The sequence below is a fragment of the Euleptes europaea genome, chromosome 3 (assembly GCF_029931775.1).
Source record: "Euleptes europaea isolate rEulEur1 chromosome 3, rEulEur1.hap1, whole genome shotgun sequence".
Taxonomy (NCBI): domain Eukaryota; kingdom Metazoa; phylum Chordata; class Lepidosauria; order Squamata; family Sphaerodactylidae; genus Euleptes; species Euleptes europaea.
In genome coordinates, this window is record NC_079314.1 from 47,517,643 (window position 1) to 47,529,836 (window position 12,194).

The following is a 12,194-nucleotide window of genomic DNA, read 5'->3' on the forward strand; positions in this document are numbered from 1 at the left end:
GACTTTAATGTTTACAGCAAGGGTTGAGGAGTCGGGCATGCAGTAGTGACGTTACTGAGCTAAATGGTTAGAGATGGGGGCCACTGAATTTGTACTGTTCCTGCATCTTGCTGTGTGTCTAGAAAAGTTTTTGAAAGGCTCGGCTAAAAGGGTAATAGCACTGTAATTATTCTTTCATGCTTAATGGAAAGGTGAGAAAATTGTTGCAAGATGTATAAGCTTTTCTTTTTCACTTCATGTTTAGAATATTGGCTGATTTGCTTCTTGTTCTGTCACTTGTGTGTGCGCAATGTCTCCTGTAAATACACTGCACGCTTGGTTTTGAAGCAAAAGAGTTTTGCAGCACCTTCAGCGCAGACCATAAATAAAACATATTCAGAATGATGTTGTTTGGGAGAGGGCCAGTTCAGTGTATCAGAATTCTGCACATGTCATATCAGCATTAACAGGTTTCACTGTTCTGAACTGGATCTTTGTAGTGCAACCCTGTGCTTGTTTACTTGGAAGTAAGTTCCCCAGTGTCCACTGGAGTTTAGTCCTAAGCAAGTGTGTTTAGGATTGCAGCTCTAATCTTTTTTGAAAAACATTAAAAATGTATTTTAATATATACAATCAGTGACACTTCAGCTAACCCTGGTTAGTACTGTGCAGAAGAAGGCCATGGTAAACAACTTCTGATCATCTCATACCTTGAAAACTGTGTGACGAGACAGTCCAAAACGAAGAAAGATATAGACATGGAATACAGGACCTCCAGCTCAGAGGGCACTCAATTAGCTACTGGGAAAAAGCAGAGGACAAGTACATATAATGCTATTGTTAATGATGCAACTGGATTAAAGCCAAAAGGACATTCAGTTGTTGATGTGCATGGATGCAAAAGGAAAGTCCAAAGCTATACAACATATATAATAGGAACATGGAATATGAAAAGTATGAGTCAAGGTAATGAATCAAGGTTTTCCCACTTCTGCACATGAAGCCAGCTGGGTGACCTTGGGCTAGTCACAGCTCTCTTAGAGCTCTCTCAGCCTCACCTACCTCACAGGATGTCTGTTGTGGGGAGGGGAAGGTGATTGTAAGCCGGTTTGATTCTTCCTTAAGTGGTCGAGAAAGTCATCATATAAAAACCAACTTCTATCTGTTAATGCTCAGAATTCAGTTCTCTTATTATGAATTTTTGCTCTTCTGAGAGCCAAGAGTGCTTGGTTGCCATGGACATCAGAAGGAATGAAAGAAAAGTATTTTGGAGCAAGAAATTTAAACTTGGGAGAAAAGACCTGATTATGACTAATAAAATGTTAATCATGTATGGAGTGCAGTATCATCTTCCGCGTCAAAAGATTGTTGGAAGCAAAAAACATTGGGATAAGTATATAATGTCACATATACGGTTCTCTTGAAAAAGATATAGAAGTTGAATCGGTGTTGAGTTCCAAACGTATCTAGTATTGTACTGGGCACAATCTTTGTTCCTCTCAGCAATGGTTGCTTGCCAAGCCTTCTATTAGGATGCTAAGATCTGTATAAGAAGGGCTTTCATAATTGTGGCCCTTCCCCCCCCCCCCTGGAATGGTCTTCCAGAGGAGAGTATCTTCTTTGCCAGCCTTAGAAAACTGATAAGGTCCATACTATTGAAGAATGCCTTGTATAGCCAAGGCTGATTTTGTTAGTTTTTGGGCTGTTGGGGTTTGTTCATGAATGATAATTTTTGTATCTTAGAAGTATGACATGGTTTCAGTATGACTTTTATTTTGTATTTTTCTATACTGCTGGTGTATTGCTATTGTAAGCTGCCTTGGGCCCCTTTTGTGTGTGTGTGTGTGTGAGAGAGAGAGAGAGAGACAAAGGTGGCATAGATAAATGTAAACAAATATGTAATATATTTATGACATTTATTGATTGGTATTTAAGCAAACACGCAAGTATGTAAGTTAAATTTTAACTTAAAATTGCAATTATACAGAGAAGAGTTTGAATGGGAAAGTATGTTTCCATTGAAGAAAAAGGAGACTGATGTGTAATTATTAACTTTTTAGTAAGCAATACTGACATGTCCATTGTAAGTAAAAGGAAAACAGGATGTGAACACAGCTGAACATGATTCATACATAATAATAAACCCTGGTTTGTGGCTCATGTGAGCAAGCCTGGGAAGGGATCCTTTGTTTTGGTTGCTCCCTGGCCCCTGAAAAATGTGATGAAAAACAAGCAGGAATAATTAAATAGTTGGCCATGTGCTGCTGAAGGAGGGAATGTGACACTTGAAGATAGCCCTTACACTTTTTATGAATTGTTACCAAGCTTAACAAACCTAATCAGCAAATGACCATCTATTTGATTATTTCAAATATTTATATTCTACCTTTCCACCATGTAGTCCTTCAAAGTGGCATTAGATATGTTTGGCCAAAGTTGGTTCAGGCTTAGTGGGAGTGGACCTCTGTCCTAAAATAAACCAAGCGATGCCCTCGTCGGTTGTACCCTCACAGATCGTCATGATGGTGGGACAAAGTGGAAGCCAGGCCTCCTCACAAAGATCTTAGGCCAATCTAGGAGCAGAGCTTGATAACAGCCTGTGAGGTGGGGATTATGGCTGCTCCTACCACACAACTCGTCCTGCATGCAAGTCTAGTGGAGACTACCTCTGAGTTCTACTGATGGCGCCGGTCAAGGAGGAGTTCTGCAATAGGAGCAAGTATGTTTTTGGGAGAGGAATAGACATGTGATGCCCCAGGGAAGGAACATTATTTTCTTGAGCACTCCTCTCCCCTCTAGCTTTCGCTAGAAAAAAATGAAACATTGAGGAGTGCTGAAGAAAACCTCCTTTGGAATGAGTGAAAATCTTTTTTAAAGAGAAGACTTTGCTCACTAAGAATGTTTAGTATGCAATTTTTGTAGGAGAATCTACAGCAGTAGAAAACAATTATTGTGAATATTTTAGACATATACTGTATTTTCAAGGATATATTGTTTATCTAAATGGCAGAGTGTTCCACTAGGTTAGGGCCAGGGATCACCAGCAGATTTTCTCCAGCAAAGTGAAGCTCTCTTTGGTGGGTGTAATGGGAGAGGTGAACCCACAGATACGACTCCCAGACTGTTAAGGGTTTTGAAAGTCAATACTAGAACCTTAAACCTGATTCTGCCCTTAATCTAGAGCCAGTGCAGCTGGCGGAGCACTGGTCAAATATGTGCTTTCCACAGGATCTCCATAAGGTGCTGCTGCATTCTGGACCAGTTGAAGTTTCTGGAATAGTTTTAAGGACAGCCCTGCATATAGTGATTTACAGTAGTCCAATCTGGAGGTGACCACTGCATGGATTGCCATAGGTATGAGGGTTCCAGACAATAAAGGGCTTTAAAAGTTAACACTAACATCTTGAATTGGATCTGGAAAATAACTGGTAGCTAGCGCAGCTGCTGCAAAATTGGAGTAATATGTGCTGACCATGGTGTTCCAGTCAGCAACTTGGCAGTTACATTCTAAACCACTTTGAGTTTCCAAAGCATTTTCAAGGGTAGCCCTATGTAAAGCGAATTGCAATAGTCTAATCTGGAGGTGACCATTGCATGGATCAGTGTGTCAAAGTCTGACCCACACAAATAGGGAGCCAGTTGGTGAGCCTGGCATAGGTGAAAAAATGCTGACCACACTACCATGGTCGCTTGGTTATCCAGTGATATTGCAGAGTCCAGCCACACCCAAGCCTTTTCACAGAGTCTACAGCTGTCAGCTGGACACCAGTGAGTCTCAGAAGTTACCCTCCAGCTAGCATCTGTCTTTCGTAGCCACATGACCTCCATCTTAGATAGATTCAGCTTTAGCCAGCACCATTCGACAATCTCACCTAGGCACTGGGATAGTGCCGAGGGCCTTGCCACCAGCTGCTTATCCAGCAGGAGGAAGAGCTGCATGCCATCAGCATATTGAAGGCACCCAACTCCAAACCTCCTGACAATCTCAGCAAGAGGGTGCACGTATATAATTAACATTGGAGAGTGGATCGAACCCTGTGGGATCCCACAATTCAGTTCTTATCAGGAAGACCTCTCCTCTCTGATAGCAACCCTCTGAGAGCATCCCGGGAGAAATGAGGACTATCCAAGGGTGGTACTCCTCACTCCTAGAGAGGTAAGGCAGTTGATCAGGACCACATGGTAAGGCAGCTGATACATCCAAAAGGATCAGCAGCGTCAGCACGCCTTTATCTAGACTGAAACGAAGAACATCAACCAAGACAACCAGATCTGTCTCGTTCCTATAACCAGGCCTGAAGCCCGATTGAAAGGGTCGAGGACAGACATCTCATCCAAGAAGACTTGAAGCTGCTCAGCTACCACTCATTCATTTACCTTCCCCGAGAAAAGTAAACTAGACACTGGTAATTACCACTCCTTTTATCTAAGGAGGGTTTCTTTAACAAAGGTCTAACAAAAGCCTCCTTAAGGGAGCTACAGAAACAGCCCTGTGAAAGAGATAAATTAATAATTTGTCTCAGAGGACCTCTTACCATGTCACAGCGTGATTTTACAAGCTTTGAGGGCAGGAATCCAAGCAACTTCATAATTACCAGGATCATGTCGACCTCCGCAAGGGTGAACCGTCTAAAGGAGTCCAAAAATTTGCCAGCTGGTGCAAATGAAGCCCCCGTCCCACCACTGGTACGAGTTTAGGGTTGATGAAAAACAAGTGCTGTGTATATCTTAGCTTCCCCCACCCAAAAAATTTTGCTTTTTCTGGGGGGGAACAAACCAATGCCACGGGGGAAATGTTTCTCTCATTGCTGCAAAATTTCCAAACATTTTACATTTCAGTGCATAGTTGTATAACCCCTTTAATTTCTGGCAGTGTAACTAATGTTTTCAAATGAGGAAAACTTACTACTGTATATCCTTTCTTCCCATTTAACAAGTACTTCACATGTAGCAAAAATGCTTCTTATGTTTGGAAATCTATTATTTGACATGTTTTCTTTTTCTGACGTGTTATCTCTGCACATGTTTGTATGCATTCTTTCTGCAATGAATGCATGCCCTAATTACACGTTTCCTGGTTATTTTCAGTAGCAAGTGTAGTGACAACACACCACTGAAATAAGACTGCAAACATAAAGAATTGTGGACTTGGATGCTATAGAAGCACATCTGAAAATCTAGCTTGCCCCAGGGAAACTTCAGAGATGTACAGCTTTATACATTTCCTCTTTAGCTGTACCTTAAGACATGGCATGGCTTCTGGGCACCCACTCAAGGTAACACACTAGCTCTGGATCTATCCTGCCAGCTGGCCTGTGTTGTCTAGTGGTTAGAGAGTCCAGTTAGAACTGGGGAGACCCAGGTTCTAATGCTCATGTGGCCATAAAGCTCACTGGGAGTTGGCCCATTCCCTCAGCTTAGCCAGTCTCACGTGGCAGTTAAGATAAAATAGAACAGAGGAAAATATACTGGGTTCCTTGAAGGAGAGACAAGATAAAAATTAGACTGATATCCAGGCTAGGTATTTTGTCTGCAATTGTTATCCTTCCTCCTCCCAGTTAATATGAAGGAGCCAGATGGCATTGCTGACCAGCTATTGTAGTCCAGTGTTTCTCATTCTGGGCAGGGCGTGTGAGTTGTTGACATCTCCTCCTAGAGAGCTGCTCTCTGCTGAGTCCTGAGATGGGCCTGGCACTCCATAGCTCACTCTGTCTGTCTGCTGACAGCCTCGGTTCTGGCTCACAAACCCTAGTGCCTGATTTATTTGGCGAGGGAGAAGGCGAGCGGCAGCAAGGCCGTGGTGTGTGAGTTTTTTGCACGCCTCTCTTGGTGCATGTGTGGGAGATAAGATCAGGACATGATAGGTTTGTTTCCTTCATCAGCTTGCCCAGCAGCCGCAAGGGGTGTTGGAGCCTCTCTGACAGTGCAGAGGGACAATGGCAGAACTTATTAATTTAGATTAAATACAGGCTGAGTTGCAGAGCTTAGCGGCTGGGAGGAAATACTTGAATCCCATTGCACTGAATAGGATTTGCTGTTGAGTCATTAAGATCTTACAGTGTGTGGGCAGTGCTTTTCAGGATTTTACTGGGGAATAGAATGTTGCATTAAACGCAGTGCAGAACCAGGGTTGCAACTCCACTTCTAGGTGATAGCCAAGGAATGGTGCAAAACAACCTTTTTCTGCAGTTCGTCTCTTAAGTAATGTTGTCTTCAGGAAAAGATGCTGTGTGTAGATAGTTTTGAACACCTGGCCCTCCTCATTTAGATGCTGCTGAGGTGTTCAGGCCTAGAAGGGAAACTTGGCACATTATAGAAGCAGAATACTTTTGATGACGCAAGTCAGTCTCCTTAGCAACGAAATAATAGCATCTCTCTTGCGCACACGCACACACACACAAGCAGAGGGTGAAAGAAAATATTCAAAACCTATTGCACTGTTTGCTGGATGTCCCATCTTGTTGATCATATTGACTTACACTGTGTAAGCTACCTTGAGTCTCAGTGAGAAAGGTGGACTATAGTTCACATAAACAGACTGATAAATAAATAAAATGTACTTAGTAAAAAATGGTTGCTCTTTTGATTTCTGGCCACACATTGTTTTTATGTTTTTTGTTGTGCCCAAGCAGATTCATAGGAGGGAATTTAATAGAAATCTTAGCATACATTGAGCTGTGACATCTTAGAATGGTCTCCCGTGTACAGTCAGTGGTCTATGAAGTTGCTAAAGATTTCTCTTGGACAGTCTGTTAACTTCAATTAGTTCAGATTCCCCCCCCCCCCATAATTTCTACTGCTCCTGTTAAGAGCTTCGGCTTGGATTGGAGAATATCTCCCTCTGGTTTCCCAGTGTCTTGTTAATTTATTAAGTTCCAAATGCCCACAACTCATGTGTGTTCATAGCTTCTTCGATGGAGGCAAATCTGCATGAGTTGAAAGGATATTTGTGAACCTGCCCCTTCATTAAAATAAATGAGGAGACCTGTTTGAACAGGAGGTCTCTGTGTTGGAGCACATGTAATGTTCTTGAATGGTATGCCTGAGACAAGTTTGGGACCTTAACTGCATGTTACACCAAGACTTTTATGGATGGAGCACCCAGCATTTTAGAATACCCACTGGACGGGTGCTTGGGTGCCTGATCCAGATTGGGACCTTGGTGTGAGGGGAGAGGGCTTTCAGTCTTCACCTCATGCCATTGCCTGATCAAAAATGATCCTAGGCAAATGCCCTGTTGTGAAACTGCAGGTACCCCTGATACCGGTATGTGTGCAGTTTGACGGCTGCACAAATAGTGCTCCCCCAGAGCTGTTCTTGATCAGAAAACAGGTGTGGAGGTAAGGCTTAAAAGCACCTTCAACTTTTGCCAATGTCCAGATCTGAATCTGGTCCCCACATGCCCGCTAACTTGAGTTTCAAAGACTCTTGGGTACACAAAACTCCCACTTTGTCACATACTGAGATTCTTATCCCACTTTATCATATACTGAGGTTCTTATCACATAGTGAGGTCCCCTCCCTCTCCATTTGAAATGGAAATCCCGGTGACTTGTTTTGCAGGTAGGTCCTTTTTAATGTGATGTCCGGTTAATATTATGTGAATAGAACTGTTGGTGCTAAAAGGTTCTAGTCCTAATATGTACCTGGATAAGAAGACGCATAAAGCTTTCTGAAAGGTAGAGTGGGTTACAAGTACAGTTAGCAAGTACATTGTGTTCTGTGAGTGGGGGGACTCACAAAGACTTGCAGGGGGCATCTCAATTTCCTCTGCATCCCATCCCTTACTATTCCCTCTTTCCCTCCTTCTAGCAGCCCCCATATCCTTTTCCCTTTCTCTGCTTCTCTTTCCCACCCACCAGCCAATGTACCTTTCATCTGCTCCATCTTCAGCTATCTTTATTATTCACTTTACTGAAACCCTATCTGTGTCTCCAGTGGGGACCCAAAGCAGCTTACATCATTCTGCCCTCCATTTTATCCTCACAAAGCCTCTGTGTGGTAGTTTGGCTGAGAGTATGTAACCAGCCCAAGCTCATTCAATGAGCTGCCATAGAAGAGGGGGGGTGTTCGAACCTGGGTCTCCCAGATCGTAGTCTGAAACTCTAACTGCTACACCACATTGCTTTTGTAGGATGGCTGCTGTTGAATAGTCAGCATCTGGGCATGCCAGTGGCTGCTGCCAGGCCTGGCCCCAATTAGTGTTCCCTCAAAGGCCGGAGCAGGTCTGGAAAGGGCCCTGCCTCTTCCTCTCCTTTTTACTGTTAGAAAATAAGGCTTTAAGGTTGACAGTATTGTTCTGGTTGCCTAGCATCCGCCACAATGGCAGCTGCAGAGGGCATTTGTTAAAGTTACAGGTGTTTCTTGTATTATTTTATCGGTTTTAACCCCCTGTGTGTGTGTATACATATATTACATTTCAGATTGTTCTGGAAACCGGAGTCTTTTCTCTGGTTTATAAAAACATCTATCTTTTGTTCATGGCTCCATCTCTGGACTTAGGTTATCCATGTTGAGAATTAAATATATTGATACAGATAACTTCTACTATGCATTATAGTCTTTGGGCGATGCAAGTAGAAGCATGTCTGTATAGTTTAGAATGTTGCTGTTGTTATGTAGCAGACAAGATCTGTCTGACCGTCTTCAGCAAATTAACTTTACAAATAACATTTTGAGGCATAAAACATAGCAGATTTAATTTGAAGATTAAAACAAGACCTGCAGAATTAATCAGAAAAGGCATGCATGCATGTGTGGACACACATGCATGCATGCCCTTTCTGCTTAATTCTGCAGGTCTTATTTGCTGGAAAGTAGACATTTGGTCAGTTTCCAGTGGACCATGCAACACTTGTTGGATGCTGGGATTCTGGACTAGGTGGATCTTGATCATAGCATGTTTTTAAGCAAGAGCGCAATCTCAGGATCTCTTAGTGAAGGTGTTAACTGGCTAAAGAATCCTGGGAACTTGTTGTTGGAACATGGGGATTCTATGGGGGGAAAGTACGAAGGGCTTACAGGACTGTAGTCAGCCCAACCCTGAAATATATCTTCTCCTTTCAGCAGTCTTTCCCACATTTCCCATCCCTCACTGCCCTAGACTGACCTGACCTCATGCTTGATACCTAGTATAGCTTCAGCTAGTCTCTCAACTCCCATCCCTTCTCTTTCTCCTCCCCTATTGAATGCATTTATTTGGGATTATTCATGCTCTTTGTAATGAAGGCACCCTGGCAGGGGGTCTGTGTGGTGGGCTGAGTGGCTGCCTCCTGAGTTAATGTGTTGGTGAGAAAGGCACCCTGTGTGTCAGATGCAACTCTCCACTCAAGGGGAACAAGGCCAGTCTGTGGTGTTTTTCTTCTGCTCCTCCTTGGCCTTGGAAACGGACTGTTATGAGGATTTATGGCTGTTGTCTGTTTCCTGGTACACCAATGCTGGGAGATGAGGTGAGGTTGGGCCTGCTTAGTGTTGTTCTGCTGCCAGGATCTGGTCATAGTTCTGGCAAGCCTGAATTTGGTGTGTTTTTTCTTCCCCTGTGGGTCTTATGCCTACTTTCTGGCAGCCTTCTGGGCTGAATCAGTTTCTTTCAACAGCAACAAGAATAGATTTGTTTATTAGAACAGTTAGCTACAATTGGATATTTTAAGAGGAATTCAATGGTATAGCTCTAGTGTGCATATTGGAGGTAGCCTGTGGAAGCATGCTGGAGGAGAAGCAGTTAGGGATGGATTGGGACCTGATCTGTACTGTGGTTAAAATTAGCTTTCCATAGTGATAAGTATAGATTCTGTCCTTGCAGTTCCCTGTGACATTTTATGATGACTTAAAAAAATCAGAATAAGAGGGTCCATGCTTTGTTCAAAGGAGTTAGCATATAGATAATGCTAATTAGTGAGTTAAACAAACCACACTAATTCTAAATGTAAATACAAGTTTGGACAAAAAAATCCGGGTTAATTTGTATGGAATTAGCACTATGTGTGAACTGGCATAGCCAGTACAGTTTCACAAGTAACCCATGTAGTTGCTCAGAGCAATAATATTTTTAAGAGCGTTGGTGATTCCAAATGGATCTCTTTAAATGCTGGATAATGTGAGACTCGCCTGTTGGTTGTGTGGGGCAGCAAAATGTCTGCAACCAATCCTGTACAAGAACGATCCCTTAGACTGGTGATTGTCACTGCCCTGTGAGGCAGGCCTTCCTTGTACCTTGCATGTTGCTGAGAATCCTTTACTAAGTGTTAGAGATTCCTTTCTCTGGTGGTGTAGAAGCAGGATTAGTAACTAGAGGTCCCAGGACCAGTTTAGCCTCCCAAAGTTCATCTGAGATGCAAGGGAAGGGTTTGGAAGGTGAGAGTGGTCGCTCTGGAATTTTCTTCTAAACTACTTTGAGGGGTGAGTCGAAGGGGGAGAGTCCCTGCACAATAATTATAATGCAAAAAAGCTTATAGAAAGGATTTTTTTCTGATGTTGGGAGTGACCTTGTTTAGCTAACCAGGGTTGTGACATGTAGGCAGGCAATGGAAAATCATGGAAAACCACCTTGGAATGTGTCTTGCCGTGAAAATTCCACTATAAGTCCCACTCTATAAGTCAGATGTGACTTGATGGCCAAAAACAAACAAACAAACAAAACTACTACCCAAGCCACTGCAGAATGTGGTTTGGTTTTTCATACATATCCCCCTGCTTCCGTTGCTGTTTCTGTCTTAGTGCCACAAGGAGCCATCAAGATTCTTTACACGCAGGACAGGAAGCTGCTCCTCGTATTCTCCCTGTTTGTCACAGTGAGACGTGTTTTTCAAATAAGCTGTCAGTGAACATATTGGTTAAGATCTGTTAACTAGAAATGACTGGTAAACTGTAGCAGAAAGGATAATTTCCGTGTTTCTGCTTCATATGCATTTCAGAATTAGAAAAAAAGTTATGAAATATGCAACAACTTGGATATTTGGCAGCTGTTTCATTACCAGAATCTGGCATTAGAAAAACATGGTAAAATCGTTATATAGAGCTTGAGGGTTAATGTAGGAAACAAAATAGTTAATAGAAATAGTTAATTCTGGGGTTTAGCCTATTTATTTATTGGATTAACATCCCTCCCTTCTACTTAAAAGAGCACTCGGGTGGTAAATAAAAATTAATTAACATGAAGAGAAAAATAATGGTTTGGATCCAGACTAAATTGGCAATTTCCATTGATTCTGCTCAGGTGTTTTTTATTGTGAACCAGCTGCATTTGAAGAACATGCAGAACACTCTATTCCCTGTGACTGTCCCCATTCTTCCTCAGCCACTGGAAATAAGGTACCCACGGAGAGAGAGTGTTGCATCCTTGCTGATATCCTTCCAGGGACTGCGAGAAGTAACATGGCTAACTCGAGATATGCGTGTAAAGTGCCATCAAGTCACAGTCAATTTATGATTACTCAGTAGGGTTTTCAAGGCAAGAGACATTCAGAGGTAGCTTGTCATTGTCTACCTCTGCGTAGCAACCCTGGACTTCCTTGGTGGTCTCCCATTCAAGTACTAACCAGGGCTGACCCTGATAGCTTCCGATATCTGGTAAGATTGGGCTAGGGTGGAACTTTCCTAGCCTGGGGTTCTCTCGCTCGGTACTCAGCCTGGGTTAATGGGCAACTGGCTAATCACATTCCTGAGTTAGAGTATACACATACAAAGTGGGAGAATAATGTTGTTAATTAAATTCTCGCATCTCTTAAGAATAACTAACTGAGCTTTGGAAGCTGGAAGTCTCTGTGTTTCAGGGCCAAAAGAAAAGTGGTCAAAGTAGCAGTAGGGGATGGGGCTGAGTTTTGCAGACAGGCTTGAGTTAACCATCAGGGTCTTCTAGTTCCCTTCAATTTCTTTTAAGATGCTTTGAGAGATTTATCACTGTATTTATGTAATATTTCTGAAATTCTGCAGTGGATTGTGTACACAGATTGTGCAAAATGGAATGTATTTACAGTTTGGTTCACACATTGATAGCAAAGTTTTACTATGTTTGCTTTACAGGTTTGAGAATTTGCTAACAATACTTTTTTTTTCTTTCTTTTTTTAGCCCCCATCATAAACCGGTTCACTAGGCGAGCATCAGGTCAGTTGGATGCATTTGCATGTTTTCGTTGGCTTTTGACTACTGAAACCTTATTGTATGTGTTGCTATTTCATAATGTGGGTACTGAAACAGCTGTGCTCTGACACAGTCT

At 42.5% G+C, this 12,194-nt stretch overlaps 1 protein-coding gene across 1 annotated transcript in view; it reads left to right on the forward strand.

The window, feature by feature from the left end:
• PRKAR2B (protein kinase cAMP-dependent type II regulatory subunit beta) overlaps positions 1 to 12,194 on the forward strand; it is a 68,552-nt gene that overhangs the window by 12,347 nt on the left and 44,011 nt on the right. The window contains exon 2 of the mRNA XM_056846290.1: positions 12,047 to 12,082. Within this exon, the coding sequence (XP_056702268.1) occupies positions 12,047 to 12,082 (36 nt within the window). The remainder of the gene's footprint in view (positions 1 to 12,046; positions 12,083 to 12,194) is intronic.